General features: G+C 36.3%; 2 protein-coding genes across 2 annotated transcripts; both read right to left on the reverse strand.

Moving 5' to 3' along the window:
* Nucleotides 1–46: 46 nt before the first annotated feature.
* On the reverse strand, nucleotides 47–2,046 carry LOC105790590 (uncharacterized). Its single transcript, XM_012618638.2, has 4 exons — nucleotides 1,449–2,046; nucleotides 1,019–1,327; nucleotides 748–940; nucleotides 47–663 (listed from the first exon to the last, which is right to left on the reverse strand). Exons 1-4 carry the CDS (start codon nucleotides 1,875–1,877, stop codon nucleotides 275–277), a joined length of 1,320 nt encoding a protein of 439 aa, XP_012474092.1. The 5' UTR covers nucleotides 1,878–2,046; the 3' UTR covers nucleotides 47–274.
* A 12,035-nt stretch (nucleotides 2,047–14,081) lies between these two features.
* LOC105803096 (uncharacterized) lies at nucleotides 14,082–15,350 on the reverse strand. The gene has a single exon (XM_012635095.1). The coding sequence runs from the start codon at nucleotides 15,348–15,350 to the stop codon at nucleotides 14,082–14,084; it is 1,269 nt and encodes a 422-aa protein (XP_012490549.1).
* Nucleotides 15,351–18,320: the final 2,970 nt, after the last annotated feature.

The raw sequence follows: 18,320 nt of genomic DNA on the forward strand, positions 1-18,320 counted from the left end.
AAAAGGTTGGCATTTGTACTGCGTGAGCAAGCAGAAATCAGTATGATGGAGGAAAGATCTCTTCTCATAGGTAAATCTGTTCAAATTTGTAGGCATTCTTCACTCGTATGCTCACAGGCAAATCACCCCAGGATTAATTGGTTTTTCCAATGACATAAAAATGTTCAGTATAACTTAGAGGCTTACATGTCGAAAGGACCTAAATAGCTACATGAGATGTTAATGCATTTGTTGTGTATTTATGAATAACTTCCCTAAGCTGTTACCTAAATAGCTACAACTTCTGAATTACCCTTAGCTTAGCACTTCTGCTGCGACGGTTGAAACCTTCTTCCTTTTCAGATGGTGTTATTGGCCTCTTGGTAAGTATTGTTCCATTAGAACCTTGTATCGTCTGTCTAATCCATAATTCCTTTTCATCCTCCCCGCCTTCGACGTTCCTTATGGAATTCCTCACTTCTTCACCGATGATCTTAAGGAATGCTTGTTTCACAATTCTGTCCTCTAAACTATGGAAAGAAATGACAGCAAGCCTACCCCCAGGAGCAAGACAATCAAAACAAGCGTGCAGGGAATCCTCCAGCGTCTTGAGTTCATCATTGACAGCGATTCTAAGAGCCTGAAACACTCTTGTTGCGGTCTTTATCCAACCTTGCCTACCTCCTACGGGCAAAGTCCTTAACTCGTTAGTAATCCACTAGCACAAGACTACATGGGATGATGGGATTGAATGGAGAGGGAACCTACCTTTTGTCCCAAGAGTGGCACTCCGAATAACATCAACCAATTCACCAGTGGAATGCAATCCACCCTGAAGACGGGCTTGAACAATCTTGTTTTGTAGCAATCGCCAATTCCTTTCTTCTCCATAATCCCGGAGGATTCTACCCACTTCACTATCTGGCCAAGAATTTAATATATCTTCCGCTTTCAGACTAGCCTGTCATCGGCCTGTTATGGTTAGAAAAGAATAATCATCCACTCCATGGGGAAAGAAAGCAAAAAAAATGGGAAATACCTGAGGATCCATGCGCATATCAAGGGGTCCATTAGCAAGCACACTGAAGCCTCGGGCAGGATTGTTGACCTGCATGGATGACATTCCTAAGTCCATTAAGATGCCATCGACTCCGGAAGAGATGTGGTCAACCTGGGTGAGAAGGGATCTGATGTGTCTGAAATTTTTGACAAAAGTGAGAGCTTGGAAGTTAGGATGAGGGTGAGAATGGGAAATAGCAGCATTGATGCGAGAACGAGCCATACGGAGTGCAAGTGGATCCACATCCATTCCAATGAAAAGCTTGAGTTCAGGGTGGGACTGGATTATCTGGGAACAACAACAACCACAAGCACAACCGTTTTCAGTAATACAAGACACTTCCACCGTTGTATAGAATATCATAATCATAAACACACAGTACAGCTACTACTAAAAGAAAGAAAGAGACCGCAGAAGCATGACCAGCAGCTCCAAGAGTACAATCGACAAAAGAAGACAGAGGCTTTAAATTTGAAGAGAAGACATCAAGGACTTCACCCAACATAACGGGGATATGGGACTGCTGCATCATTACTGTAGAAGAAGAAGAAGAATCATCGTCCTCCTCCTTTAAAATGTGAATATCCCCATCCCTGAGCGAACGGGTTCTTCTCTTTTCTTTGGCTAGCCCCTTTTCTTTCTTCTTCTTCTTGCTTGTATCGGTGGTGATACCCGTACAAGCGGATCTTACGAGGGTCTGCGATCTTGTGGGATATTGATTGCAAAGGAGACGCTTTGCTGATAACGATGCACAGCGTGAGGATACAGGAAGAGAAATGGAAGCAGACAACATCATCAGCATCATGTGCTTTGCATTTGCATTTGCAGTGGCCGCCATTGATTATTTATCTACCGGATATCCAACGAAGTGAGTGAATGAGTTCAGTCCAGTCCCCAGTCAAGGCCAGGCCATGGATTAGGGATTAGAGACAATGGATAAAACTAAAAGCAGTAATAGCAAGAAACAACCAGCAGTGGAGAAGAATCGAATGATGAGCCTTCCGTCTCCCTCCCTTCGGCCTTTCCGTTTAAAACCTCTTAGGGCTAAGGCTAAACCTTTGGGCCTCATCCTTTCTTATCAGGCCCCTTCCACAGTCCTAACTTCTTAGTTATCCTATCTAACTAAAAATCGACCCAAATTAAGGTGGTTGAAATCAACGATTTATGAAATGGATCCAACTGTGGATGGAGATCCAATATAGTCTTATGCACTCATTGGTGGCAACTGCCATATGCACAATGGTTAGTGGAATTTACTTTGCAATTATAGTATGAAATGAAGAATATCGCTCAATCCACTATTCGACACAATTGCAATTACAGTATGAACAGAGTATTGTTGCAGAAGATATTATGTTTTTTTGGGTGTTGTTCGGGAGTTGCCAGGAAGAAAGATTTCCCATAACTTACTACTGCCCATATTGCCATGCCTTGAATGGGCCAAAACAATCTCCACCCTCCTAGTATAAAGTGAACTCCTTGAAACATAAAGACTGGATGATGCAGTAAGCCTAATGGAGAGTGCACAGCCTTTGGATAAGATGCGTGCATACATGTGATTTGTTGTATTTATATATGTCAAATTAAGCTCTTTAAACATTTAAAAGAGTTTATTCTCAAGTATTTTATAGTGTTTTTTTTTTGTTATATTTCTATATTTTATAGATTTCATACTTAATTTTAGTTTTAATCACATTTTATTGATTTTTTGAATAAAATGGCAAGTTTATACAATTAGTAACTAAATTATTGAGTTAAGCTTGTTTTAGGCACTTGGTTGATGCGAAAATGAGAAGAGAAGCCTAATTTGGAGTTAAGGTCGGAACACCAATGCCTTTTCCATCAACTAAGGAGTTGGACTTCAACAAAATTGCACACTCAAGTGATCTACATCTAGTGTTGCGACACCAATGGGTTGATGTCACGAAACCAATCTCCATGGTCACAACAACAACTTGGCAATGTCACAACACCGGCCATAATCCCTAGGAATGAAGAAGTTGAGCTACTTGAGGATAATGTCATGGCAGCGAATGTCATTATCGCGACATTGAAGGACCCAATGAGCCAAATGTGTAGACTGTCGTGGATGCCGCAACACTGACCCTTGACGAGGCAAAATAGTTGAACAGTAAATTATAAACAAACAAGCTTCAAATCAAATTTTAAGTGAGCACATAATTGTCATTATTAGGTTAAATACTTATTACCTATAAATAACACCTTATATAAACTATTTGAGTGTGGCTAGGTGAAGTAAAAAACTAGGTTAGACATTAGACAACTTTTTCTATTCTATTCTTTTTTCCTCTCATTTTAGAGTAGATTTTCTCTATTTTTTGTTTTTCTTTAGAATAAATTTTGTTGTTAGATTTTCTTCTCTATTGTTGGAGCTTTGTTAATAAAGAATGATCATGCTCTAGCACTTTATCAAATTCATATTTATAAATGAGCATCTTCTCAACCATTTTTCCTTTTTACATGTTACTTATCATGTGTTCGATAAAATGCTTGTATAAGATTAGAATGCTTGTATAAGATTAGAGTTTGATTATGTGCTAAATTGGTTGACGGTTGTTGAAAAACTAATTGTTTTTCTAAGTTGATAATTATCTTGATTATTTGTTTGTTCAATTGTATTGAATTGTATTAGACATTGATACATTTGTGCCGAATAGTGACACCGAGAGGAGATCTATATGCCTAAGTGAAATTGAAATGAGAGCTTAATGTTGGATCTGGTGTTCTAAATGTATTATATTCATTTTGTATATTTATATTTTTCGATCAAACTGGTTTAATAATATTCATTAATTATATTATTACCCTTTTGTATATTGTCCTCAAGGTTTTCGCAAGCTAAGCAAAATAGAAGCAAATATTGACTTACTTGTTATATAATGTTTAACTAATACTAACCAATATTGTGTGGTTAAATCTTAATACGAAAAGATAACTTATATTAATAGATAATCCTAAATATGTCCTTAGTCTAATTGGAAATTAGCAAACCAATTGAATGATTATTATGCCGTCTATCAAAACTAATTGAGAAGATACTTTGTCTTGAGCATTAAAATGGATGACTCTTAGAAGATAAAAACGTAGATGTGATTAACTGGATTGAAGATACATCTGAAAGGACCCAAGTAGAATAGATCTTAGATCCATTTATGGATTTATTCACTTGTGACATTTATGGCGTGGAATACTTTAATCTCGAGTAGATGATGGACTATGTATATGTGACTCGTATACTTAGATGTAAGTAAAAGCCTGAGTTCAAAAAGATAAGGAACTGAATGTTGCATTGAGTATACGAATTTTGTAGTATGTTGCGTCATTTTACAATATGGATGACTCTTAGAAGATAAAAACGTAGATGTGATTAACTGGATTGAAGATACATCTGAAAGGACCCAAGTAGAATAGATCTTAGATCCATTTATGGATTTATTCACTTGTGACATTTATGGTGTGGAATACTTTAATCTCGAGTAGATGATGGACTATGTATATGTGACTCGTATACTTAGATGTAAGTAAAAGCCTGAGTTCAAAAAGATAAGGAACTGAATGTTGCATTGAGTATATGAATTTTGTAGTATGTTGCGTCATTTTACAATACTGGAATTCATAACCCAATTAATGGGTAAATGATATATTCTAATCGGCATTACATAATAGATGAAAAGTAAACGGGTCACAGGCCGTTTGTCTTTATGATAAATGACTTAATTATTATTTTATAGTAATTGATTTTTAATAAAAGAAGATGTAATGATTATAATGAAATAAAATAGGATCATATTGGGAGAGCAGATGTATCCCAAAGATATTAAAAATATCCTATGAGGGTAACACACTTATGACAAGGTCATTGAGCGAGCATTTATTGAATAGCTTTCGTAATGGTATGCCATTAGGGAAAGCTCAATCATGATATTACAATGGAATGATTTTGTGACTAAATAAGTTTATAATTAATATGAGAAAAACTAAAACATAATTATAAATTATTTAAACCCTAATTACATATGTCTAATTGGTCCCTCCTTAGCTCATTGAAACAAAAAAAAAATGAATTGCATGTAGAACCAGATGAACAAAAATAGATGAAAATGATAAAGTCCGAAAAACAAGTCATATTCACAAATCAATGTGTTTTCCTACAAAGTAAAGAAATGACTTAAGGATTAATTTAAGTTTTTAAAACTATTATTTAATTAATAAAATAATTAAAATTAATTAAATTAATTAGCCATTGTGAGTTTATTAAATATATAGCCAACGAAGTAAGGCCATTCCCAATGGTCCATAGATTAAAATCTTTATAATATTCTGAACAATTCATGAACATCACAACAAATAGAATTAAAACATTTATGGCTGTCTAATATTGCACACCATCATTTAGTTATTGTAACCTTCCCATGGCATATAAGCTACTAGAACGTTTTTTTCCAAAGCGAGTTCGCCACCAATCGTAGAAACACCATCCGCTAAAATTTGTCCCTTTTTAATGCATTTACCCCGCAAAACCTGGGCAATTTGATGCATACAAGTATTTTTGTTGGAACGTTGATACATAACTAATGGAATGCTAGATGCCCGATAAAATAATCTTGTCAGTACCGGTAGAAATGATCTTTCCCTCGTGATCGGCTATAGCGAAAACTCCTGAATCTAGAGCCACTTGGCGTTCCAACCTAGTTCCAACAATGCATTTCTCAGAACAAGAAAGCAAAATTGCTTGGCGTTGCATATTAGAACTCATTAAAGCCTGATTCGAATCATTATGCTCGATAAAAGGAATGAGAGAAGCTCTAATAGAAAAATATTGAAAATGAAAAATACTTCGAAGATGAACTTGTTCTCATGCAATAGTCAGGAATTCTTGGCGGTATCGAGCCAGAACAATCTGTTCTTCCTGAATACCCTGATTCAAGGTCAAAGAATTTCCTACCGCTACTATATAATATTCATCTCAACTTGGGAAAAAATAAAACATCTGTGCTTTTTTTTGATCTCTCAAAGATTTTGTAAAATGGACTTTCTAGAGACCCCCAATGACCGATCCTAGTATGAATTGCTAAGGGTCCGATAAATCCAACATTGATCCCTTCAAAATTATCATGACTTTAAAGGAATTAGAATTTGGTTGAAAAAAATATTTAATTGAATAAATAAATAAAATTTTTTTAGGGAATAGAAAACATTTATTGAGTCTGAGAAAATTAAAAAATGTTGGGTTAAAAGTCTAAAAAGCAGATATAATTGGGCCAAATATAGGAGAAACCCAAATACCCTTATCGTAAGAGAGAAGGGCAACATTGTAACGATCCGTTTTTAGTGAAACCGAAATAGTGGTTTCGGGACCTCAAATCTGATATCATAAAATTTATTTTAATATTATTTTAGTATCTACAGCATGATAATATGATAGTATAAAAAAATTTGTTAAGAAATTTTACCGTTTGTATGCTCAATTTGTGAAAAAGGACTAAATCGCATAAAGTGAAAAAGTTGTGTTCTATTAGATAAATGTGTTAAAAAGCTATAGAACTTTAAAGTGGAGGTCTTTATATGGTAATTAGACCATTAAAAGTGATAGTGGATGAGCATGGCTTGGCAGTTTTGTTATTTTTAAAGTTAGGTAAAGTTAAAATGGTAAATAGGAAATAAATGGATAAAGTAAATAAAAAAATATCAACCTATTTGTTTCATCTTATCCACCAAAAAACACAAGGAAAATAGGGGTTTTGAAGCTTAAAATTCCAGCCACTTAATTCCCTTGCATGTAAATGATCCTTTGTCCTGTTTTTGTTGATTTTTATGTTTTTGGGGCCGTTGTAGCTTAATCTAGCTAAAGAGAGGATTAAGTTGCAATATGGTTAAAATTTTAGGTTTTTTCAATGTGAAAATGTTAGTTTTTTTATAGTTTTAATGGAAGAAAATGAATTTTTGTTGTTAGTTAAACAACTTATAAAGAGATTTTTAATGAAATGGCCAATTAGGGGCTAAATTAAGAAATGTAAAATTTGTGTGGTAAATATATGAAATTGTGAAACGTTTGTGTTGCTATGAGCATATATAAAAATTAGCTAGGCTTGAGTATAGATGAAATTGCATAAATTTCGTTTTACGAGTCCAAGGACTAAATTGTAAAGAAGTTAAAAGTATAGGGGCAAAATAGTAATTTTTCCATAACATAAATTTTGCATTAAATTGAATAAGAATAAAGATTAAATTTGTTAAATTTGATTGTATAGATCAAGAAAAACCACGTTCGGAATTAAATCGAAGGAAAAAAGTAGTGGATTGATCGGTCGACTGACTCCATACTAATTCGAGGTAAGTTCGTGTAATTACATTGTGTATTTATATACTTTAATTGAAATATATGTATTTGGATTGATTAATTACGATGTATAATTATTGAACGCATTACCGATATAATACGAAAAAATCGAGCCCCGTTTGAACCTTAGAAATTCGTAGGATACAAATGACATGTCATTAGGGTTACCATTTTGTTTGAGGTCCTGCATGTGTTGCGGACTCACCACAGCTCGTATGAGCTTACTGATTTGTAGCTCGTTGGAGCTTACCGATATTCAGGTCGGAGGAGCTTACCGTTTCTTGCTCGTATGAGCCTACATATATAAGAATTGACAAATTACAGTTCAATACACCTCGTGAGTGCTACCTACGAATCTAATGAGATTCTAAGTGGTTTAACGGGCATAGTGTTATTATGAGATTATATAAGTTCGATACGAACTAGTACATGTATTTACATGGAGATTTTTTATATATATGATATACGGATATACGGTAGAGATGTTTCACGTACATGAAAATTTAATAATTGCTGAATTCATACATGATTCTCGGTTTTTATGTGTATACATGGCTAACTTGGTGAATGGTTATGTGATAGGCTTGGGCCAAAATTGAATTGAGTTGTTCTTTGAGTTATTTACCTAAATTTGTGGTTATACGGTAAGTTTTATTCTAGGTTTTACAAACTTACTAAGCTTAATTGCTTACTCCGTTTATTTTTTCGTGTTTCATGATAGCATGTGATATTATTACATGTTATTAACTTGAGATTGGTTGGTTTTGAATGCCTATTTATGCAATGGTTATATGCATATTGATGTGTGTAGGTTGGTACCAATTTGGGGTGGGAAATATGGCTAGGAAAATGACTTATTTTTGTCCACACGGGTAGAGACACGGGCGTGTGTCTCAGCCATGTGTGACACACAGTCGTGTATCCTTTGATACTACTATAGAAATTAAGTTAGTAGCTTCACAAGGCCTAGCACACGAGCGTGTGGCTTGGTCGTATGGCACAAGTCAGTATACCTTCCAGCTTTCACACGGCCTGACATATGGACGTGTGAGGCCATTTCGAAGGGTACATGGCCTGGCACACGGGCGTGTGGCCTAGCCGTGTGATCCAAGTCAGTGAGTTACACGGGTTGGGACACGACCGTGTGTCCCCATTTTGAATGCCCATACGGCCTGAGACTATTAATGACTATTTAGGGCCTTAAGGGCTCGTATTAGGGACTATATGAATGATTTTGAGTGGCTTTTGTTTAGAATGAGAAATGAATATAAAAAGTATGATTGTTTCAGTTATAAGTCTGGTAATGCTTCGTACTCTGTTCCGACGTCGGATACGGGTTAGGGATGTTACATTTATTGGTATCAAAGCTACGATTTAGTCGATTCTCCAACTAACGTAGCGTATGTGAGTCTAGCTATATATGCCATTTTATAACCTGTGATAGTGTGACATCTCCTGACAAATTAAAATCATATTTTTCATATAGTAATGAATTCCAATCGAGCAGACTCCGATGATATTGTGAATAACGCACCGGTCACCGTTCGTGGGGCAAAGTCGTCTGGATCTAGACTCGTGTTTGAGGGTCGTGAAGGAGAGGCTAAGGAAGCCTTCTTCCATATGATGAACGAGTGGTTCACTAAGGTTGTCTAAACTAATCTGGCTGCTCAGTAACCTCTACCCCCACCTTTTTCTTAACTGGTCCCCGTAGCTCCTCAAGTTAGAACCCGTACATTTAAACAAACTGCCCATTGATAAAATTAAAAAATATAGGGCCGAAGAGTTTAGAGCTACAGTTGATGACGACCCTGAGAGAGCCAAAGCTTGAGAATACGATTCGGGTTTCCAATGAATTGTCTTGTACACCAGCGAAATGTGTTAAATGTGCCGTGTCTCTTCTGAAAGATGTTGCATGCCAGTGGTGGAGCACTTTAATTTCTGTAGTACCAAGGGAGTAGATTACATGGGAATTCTTTCAGACAGAATTCAGAAAAAAGTATACAAGTCAACGATTTCTGGATCAAAAGCGCAAAAATTTTTAGATCTGAAATAGGGTCGTATGACTATATCTGAATATGAAAGAGAGCTTGCAAGACTGAGTAAGTATGCCCGTGAATGCATTCCAACCAATGTGGTTATGTGCAAACGTTTTGAAGACGGGTTGAATGAAGGTATTAAGCTTTTAGTCGGTATGCTTGAACTGAAGGAATTTAAGGTTTTAGTTGATAGAGCTCACAAAGCTGAGGAGCTTAACAAAAAAGAAAAGAAAAGTTAAATTTAAAGCTAAAGATTCGAGGAAGAGATTTATAGGAAAGTTTCATCAATCAACATCGAAGAAATCTAAATAATATCACTACCATCCTACTATTTCTATGGGGCATTCTAGTCGAGAGAGAGATGCGAGACACTCTAGTCCTAAACCTCAGGCTACATCTATAGCTAGTAAGGGTAGTGTTAAAATTGCTAGACCCGAGTGGAAACACTGCAACAAGCCACATTATGACGAGTGTCGAGTTAAAAGTCGAATATATTTCATGTGTGGTCCATTCGACCACTACCTTAGAGATTGCCCTGAGAAGTCTGAGAAAGAAAAAAGCTCAAACCGCGAGGCCGAGTAATATAGCTGTTAGAGGGAAACCACCTCAAAATACTAGAAATATTAGTGGTAGTAGAGGTGCGACGAGAGATTCTGCAGTGAGATTTGAGGCACGAGCACCAGCCAGAGCTTATGTTATTCACTCTCGCGAAAATGAGTCGACACCAAATATTATCACCGGTACTTTTCCTCTTTTTAACACTGATGTAACTACTTTGATTGATCCTAGATCAACCCATTCTTATATATGTACGAGTTTAGTGTATAGTAAGAGTTTACCGGTTGAATCCACTGAATTCGTTGTACAAGTGGTAACCCTTTAGGTCGGTATGTCTTAATTAATAAAGTCTGCAAGAATTGTCCTTTAATAACTCGGGGTTACAGTTTTTTGGCCGATTTGATGCTCTTACTATTTGATGAATTTGATGTGATTTTAGGGATAGATTGGCTCACTCTACATGATGCGGTTGAAAATTGTAGATGATGAGTGTCGAGTCCACCAATATAAACCGACGCCTAATTTGCAATTTAAGTAGTATAGGGAGTCGGGTCAATCCCTTAGAGACTGGGTTTACTGCAAATTGTTGCTCTCTTGACCAGATTTATGTCGGGACAGTTGTCGTGCCCAAGAAGTTTGGGGGGATAAAATTTGAAAACCTGGAACCTGAATTAAATAAGGAAAAAATGCGTGAAAAGTAAAAGCTAGAAATAAAATAATAAAAACAGTTAAATAAATCTGAGGAAAATTTAATTAAACTAAGCTCAGCTTTAGGCACGGGTTTTTCTCGTCTTTGAACTGATCCTCGAAATTAAATGAACTCCTCTTTTCCAATAAGTTTATTATAGCTACCAAGGACGCCTCGGACACCAACTCTTCCTTGTGTAAATTAGTTATGGAACGTCCTATAACTAACCCTTACCGATCGAATAACCAACGAAACGTTCGTGATTTAGAACTCCGGAAACTTTGCGTTCTAGAAGAGACTAGCTCGAACCAATGTCCTCAACTGCGTGGGACATTTAAATCCGGTTACTACTTCCCTTGATGGAACCAAACAGCAATCTCCACTTAACACGCCAACGTGTTCACAGAAAATCGATTAGATAATCGATCCTTTCAGATTTCTAACTGTACATCTAACCACACTAAATCAAATGACGTCTTTTTTGACTTAGTGTTGATTTGACTTTGTGAATTGACAAAATCATACTCTTAATCCAGAGAAATAAGAAGTACTGGATTTTAGGAGTTAAATTGCTCGGGTTCGTAACTCACGAATCTTGATGAGGCTAACTCCGACCTAAAGTTGAAAATGGATTTAGTTGACTAAGTTTTGGGACATGTTGGTATTGGGCAGAATTGGAGAAGGTTGAATAAATGAAAAAGAGGTAAAAGTAAGTGGGTGAAGGTGACGCAAGGTTGGAAACTAATAGATGGAAAAATATAAGGAATTCATGTCAGCAACTAAATTTGCAAAAAGGAAAGAAAAGATTGAATTGCAAGAGATAAAAGCTGAATTGAAAAACTTAATGATTAAAAACTTGATTAAAAACTTGATGAAAAGCTTAAAAAGAACTTGATGCAAAACTTAATAAAAGAAAACTTGGTAATTAAAAACTTGATTAATAACTTGATGAAAAAAACTTGGTGAAAGGCTTGATGAAAAAAACACTTAATGAATGACTTGATGAATAAATGAACAATGTAGCCCCCTATTTATACTAGTGGCCTTGCTAAATTAAGAGCCACTAATCATAGAAAGTCAAGGAAATAAAATATTCCATGATATAAAAATCCATACATAATCTCCCACTAAGTCAACATAAAATTTCAGCTAATTACATCTTGGAAAAATTCTGCTTTGGCCTACCCTCTTTGCTCCTTTCTTCAATCTAGCCCAATTATTTCATTTTTCTTCTATTTGACCCCAAATTGTACCCCTGCACAATATTCAATATAAAAATGGAAAAATCAGTGGTGCACTCTCATAAATTAACCAATTTAATTACATAGAATATGTAACTTTAGCATTTAATCAAATCCCCCTACTTAGCTTATGCTAGTCCTCGAGCATTTTGTATGTATCTGTAAAAGGAAAAATTTTCTCCAAAATAGGACTTGACCCCCATGGTTTGCACAATTCAACAATTTAATCCTAGTACATTAACATCTCAAATAACCTAGCCTAAGAAGTAAGTAAATATATTTCAGAATTTATTAGAGCTTGATAGACTTACCCTTCATTTTATTATTTTTGTACTTAAGACATTTTCAAATTTTTTTTACGCGAGACATGATGACAACCTAAGCACCATGTTTTGGTTACTCGATTTGGATGTCTCTAAGCAGGATATTTTGCCCTACCCGTGATAGCTTGTTAGCGGAGTGAGTGCAAAAAAATTAGACAGCCACACGAACCTTTTTACGCGAGATGTGATGACAACCGAAGCACTACGTTCCGGTTACTCAGCGTGATGTACAACCCTAATTTTTCACTTTTAACTTTCGTATCAGAGGAGTATTATTATTTATTCATTTCTTCTTTTTCTCTCTCTTTTTTTTTGAAGAGAAGGCAGAAAATTAACATATGGTATAAGGTAGGCAGTCAAGCAAACTCATAATTCCTAAAAAAAATTTCTTACCCACTAAGTCTAGGTTAATGAAAAGTTTTATGTGTAAAGAACTCAATAGCTAAATAGGTCAAACCATAAGTGTACCATCCGAATTTATCAAAAGAAAAAATTTACCTTTCACGAAAAACATGCAAAAACAGATAAGCAAATTAGAACCAATTTATATTTCCCACCCCTACTTATTTTACATGGTCTCAATGTAATTTGAATTATTTAAAGGATAAAAAGTAAAACTAAGTAAGGAAAGGAAAAATTAACTGCCTATGTGTTTTAACGTCATGGAGGGTGGTCTCGTAGGTGTGTGAAAACGTCTGTCACTAAGGTGCGTAAAGAGTCGAGGCCTTCCTTGATTTGGGTTAATCGAGTTTCGACAGACGTGGGGGGCTTCAACTTCATCTTAGAAGGTCTACCTGCAAAATAAAATAGAAGGAATAAAAATAAAATAAAATGTGTAATTTTTATTTCTCGAATTTATTAACTAAGCTATAAACTCGAGAAATAAATTATTAAAAACCAAGATTACAAGATTTAGTAAAATAGTCGTGATAACTGCACGAGGTAAGTTCCCAGGAAAGAGAGGTGAATTATAATGGACATTCTTAAGTACCAAGTCTTTCCTTAGACAGAACTGATCCTCGACATGCATTTTCATTTTTCGTTTTACAAAAAAATTATTTGCATAAAGGGAAAATTTTGGGTTGCCTCCCAACAGCACTTTGTTTAACGTCGTTAGCTCGACGACTTATTATTCAAATTCTTATCCTTTTGTAATAGACTGCAAAGCGGTTGCACGATATTCAAGAAGTCTTTTACGAATATCCTGTAAAATTCGTGCACCGTGAAGTCATCTATGAAGATTTCAAAGATTTTCTCGGCATAATCGAGAATATGCTCAACATGCATATCTGGAAAGTGGCCGAAGCATTACAGAGTCCAAACGGTATTCGTCTATACGCAAATGTTCCGAAGGGGCACGTGAAAGTTGTTTTGTCTTGATTCTCATGTGCCACCGGAATTTGGAAAAATCTTGAGTACCCATCGAGACAATAATAATGGGTCTTACCAGCTAATCGCTCGAGCATTTGATCGATGAAAGGAAGTGAAAAATGGTCTTTTCGAGTAGCTACGTTCAACTTCCTGTAATCGAAACCCTCCATCCATTCTGGCCTCGGGAAGGGACCAGCTCTCCTGACGAGTTTTTCACCACTGTCACGCTAGTTTTCTTAGGTTTTACATGAACCGGGCAAACTCAATCACTGTCAGAAATCGGGTATGTTATTCCAGCATCTAACAGTTTCTGGATCTCCTTCTTTACTACCTCCATCATGGGTGGATTAAGGCGTCTTTGAGCATCTCTCTTTGGTTTTGTGTTATCTTCGATGGAGATTTTGTGTATACAAGTGGATGGACTTAGCCCTTTTATGTTAGCCATCATCCAACCAATAGCTTCTTTATAATCTCTCAGAACTCGAACTAGACATTCCCCCCTCGTGTTTGGTTAGTTTGCTTGACACTTTCACCGATAAAGTGTCTGTCTCTCCCAAAAAGACGTATTTAAGGTGGTCCGGCAATGCTTTAAACTCCAAGATTGGTGGCTGCACAATCGAAGGCAACATTTGAGTTTGGGAAGGTAATAGTTCAAATTGGTTACCTCGATTCGTCAACAATGGTGGCGTCTCCAAGTGTTTGACTATTTCTCGCAATGGATCTTCTATAATTGATAATTCCTCGAGATAATTTAAAACATCCATGTTAATGCTTCTGTAAAGGGCAGTTTCCAACTCATCAAAGTCATGATATTCAGAATAAGATTGAGTGAAACAGTCTATAATATCGATACAGGAAATATTTGACAGTGAGTTAGGATGACTCATAGCTTCGTAGACGTTGATTTCACCATCAAACTCCATTGTCAGTGTTTCGCTCTGAACATCAATTTTTGCACTTGCGGTACTTAGGAATGGCCTTCCAAGCAAAATGTCAGACGAATTAGTTGAGTTATCATCCTCTATATTAATAATGTAAAAATCTGCAGGGAAAACTAATTCGTTAACTTTAACAAGGACGTCTTCAAGCAACCCCTCGGGATAGACGACTAACCTGTCCGCCAGCTGGATTATTACTCTTGTCTCTTTTAAAGGACCCGCGTTAATCAATTTATAAATAGAATAAGGCATAACATTGATGGAAGCCCTTAAATCACACATGGCTTTCTTAATGCCTATATTACCTATCTCACAGGAAATAGCAAACATACATTGGTCATTGTATTTGAGCGGAACTTTCTTTTGCAGTACTGCGGAGACATTTTCTCCTAAATTTACTCTTTCGTTACCTATTAACCTCCTCTTGCTAGTGCACAATTCCTTGAGGAATTTTGCATAACGAGGGATTTTTTTGATAGCGTTGAGCAAATGGATATTTACCTCCACCTTCCTGAATATTTCGAGAATTTCTTTTTCCTCATTCTCTTTTATATCCTCTGCGAGCCTTCCTAAAAAAGGTGGTGGCATTACAACTGGTTTCTGAATTTCTGATTCCGGTCTTACTTTTAAATCAGAGATTTGTTTTTCCCGTTCCTTGTCTTGCCCATGACTTTTGTCTGGAACTGTTTCCAGAACATTTGCACTACGAAGAGTTATTGCTCTTATATTCTGCCTAGGATTCGACTCTGTCTGGGAAGGTAATTTACCTTGAGATTCCAAATGATTAACTGCCATCGAAAGTTTACTAACTTGATTAGTTAACTCTTGTATTGATGCGTCTGTCCTCTGTGGATATTTTGTAGCATCGATGGCAAGTCTTTCCACAACAGCTTCTGTTGTTGTGGTGGTTGCAAAGGTCTCTGTTGGTATGATAGATTATATCGAAGATTAGCTCCATAATTCAAGTTGGGATGATCCTTCTACCCGGGATTATGGGTGTTGAAGAAAGGATCATAGCGTCTTTACGAAGGTCCCAGAAAACTTTCAATAGCATCAACATGTGCCGTTGAATTATCATTAAGGATTGGGCACAAATTCGTCGGATGTTCAGATGTAGTACAAATTCTAAACAGTTGGGTCAGATTCTTCTTTTCTGTAAGCATAGATTGATCAATATTAGTAAGCTTATCCAATTTATCTTCTTAATATGAAACATTTACCTCATTAACTCGTCTTATAGATTCTGAATTTGGCCGACACTACAGAGAATTTACCGCCATGGTGGATATCAGTTCTCTTGCCCTTTGAGGAGTCATATTGACAAGCGCCCCTTCACTAGCAGCGTCAATCATTTTCATTTCCATAGGGAGGAAACCCTCGTAGAAATACTAAAGATATGATTGCTCAGTCAAACCGTGTTGAGGACAACTTGCACACAGTTTTTTGTACCGCTCCCAATAGTCGTAGAGCGATTCACTCTCCATTTGGTGAATTCCCACTATATCTCTCATAAGTTCAGCTGCTCGCGATGCTGGGAAAAATCTATCAAGAAATTTACGAGATAAGTCATTCCACGTTATAATAGAATCGGGGGGTAAGTAAAATAACCATTCTCTTACTGTATCGAATAAAGAAAAAGGAAAGACTCGAAGTTTAATTTCATCTTCGGTTACTCCCTGGGGTTTCATGCTTGAGCAGGCCATGTGGAATTCCCTCAAGTGAGTGTGTGGATTTTCGTTCTTCAAGCCTCAAAAAGTGGTTAAAAGGTGAATCAGGCCCGACTTCAACTCGTACGGGGTTTCTTCGGTATGATAGTTAATGCATAACGGTGTTTGCTCGTTGGACGCAGTGGCCAGTTGACGAATGGTTCGATTTGCCATCCTTTCTGGTTCACAAATATTGCCTTTTGCTTCTTTCGTTTCAGAAAGAGGTTTGGTCTCAGGTTCAACCACTTCGACTTGTTTCCCACGTCGAATTGCCTTTGCACAAATTGCTTGGTTCAACTTTTTTATTTCGGATTCTAGGATCCTTTGTCCTAGCTCAACTTTTGCTTTACTTGCACGTTTAAGAGCTTCCGTCTTTTTTCATCTTGCTCATGCCGATTTCTCGATGTCTGGGTCGTATTCGAGATCTTCAGATGTAGATCTAGTCTTGAAGACGATTTAAACAAATGTAAGTATTGTCAATCCCCAGCAACGGCGCTAAAATTGATGGGTGTCGAGTCCACCAATATAAACCCACGCCTAATTTGCAATTTAAGCAGTATAGGGAGTAGGGTCGATCCCTTAGAGACTGGATTTATTGCAAATTGTTACTCTCTTGATCAGATTTATGTCGGGGCAGTTGTTGTGCCCAAGAAGTTCGAGGGGATAAAATTTGAAAACCTGAAACCTGAAATAAACCGGGAAAAAATGCGTGAAAAGTAAAAGCTGGAAATAAAATAATAAAAACAGTTAAATAAATCTGAAGAAAATTTAATTAAACTAAGCTAAGCTGTAGGCACGGGTTTTTCCCGTCTTTAAACTGATCCTCGAAATTAGATAAACTCCTCTTTTCCAATAAGCTAGTTATAGCTACCAAGGACGCCTCGGACACCAACTCTTCCTTGTGTAAATTAGTTATGGAACGTTCTATAACTAACCATTACCGACCGAAAAACCAACGAAAGGTTCGTGATTTAGAACTCTGGTAAATTTGCGTTCTAGAATAGCCTAGCTCGAACCAATGTCCTCAACCGCGTGAGACATTTAAATACGGTTACTACTTCACTTGACGGAATCAAACAACAATCTCCACTTGCCACGCCAATGTGTTCACAAAAAACTGATTAGACAATCGATCCTTTCGGAATTCCAACTGTACGTCTAACCACACTAAATCAAACGACGTCTTTTTGACTTAGTGTTGATTTGACTTTGCGAGTTGACAAAATCATACTCTTAATCCAGAGAAATAATAAGTACTGGATTTTATGAGTTAAATTGCTCGGGTTCGTAACTCATGGATCTTGACGAGGCTAACTCCGACCTAAAGCTAAAAATGGATTTGTTGACTAAGGTTTGGGACATGTTGGTATTGGGCAGAATTGGAGAAGGTTGAATAAATGAAAAAGAGATGAAAGTAAGTGGGTGAAGGTGACGCAAGGTTGGAAACTAATAGATGGAAAAATATAAGGAATTAATGTCAGCAACTAAATTTGCAAAAAGGAAAGACAAGATTGAATTGCAAGAGATAAAAGCTGAATTGAAAAACTTAATGATTAAAAACTTGATGGAAAACTTTATGAAAAGCTTAAAAAAAACTTGATGCAAAACTTAATAAAAAAAACTTGGTAATTAAAAACTTGATTAGTAACTTGATGAAAAGCACTTGATGAAAGACTTGATGAAAAAAAAACACTTAATGAATGACCAGATGAATAAATGAACAATGTAGCCCCCTATTTATACTAGTGGCCTTACTAAATTAAGAGCCACTAATCATAGAAAATCAAGGAAATAAAATATTTCATGATATAAAAAATCCCTACATAATCTCCTACTAAGTCAACATAAAATTTCAGCTAATTACATCTTGAAAAAATTCTGCTTTGGCCTGCCTTCTTTGCTCCTTTCTTCATCTAGCCCAATTGTTTCCTTTTTCTTCTATTTGACCCCAAATTGGCCCGCTGCAGAAAATTCAATATAAAAATGGAAAAATTATTGGTGCACTCTCATAAATTAACCAATTTAATTACATAAAATTGTAATTTTAGCATTTAATCAG

Source organism: Gossypium raimondii, chromosome 7, assembly GCF_025698545.1.
Source record: "Gossypium raimondii isolate GPD5lz chromosome 7, ASM2569854v1, whole genome shotgun sequence".
Classification (NCBI taxonomy): Eukaryota; Viridiplantae; Streptophyta; class Magnoliopsida; order Malvales; family Malvaceae; genus Gossypium; species Gossypium raimondii.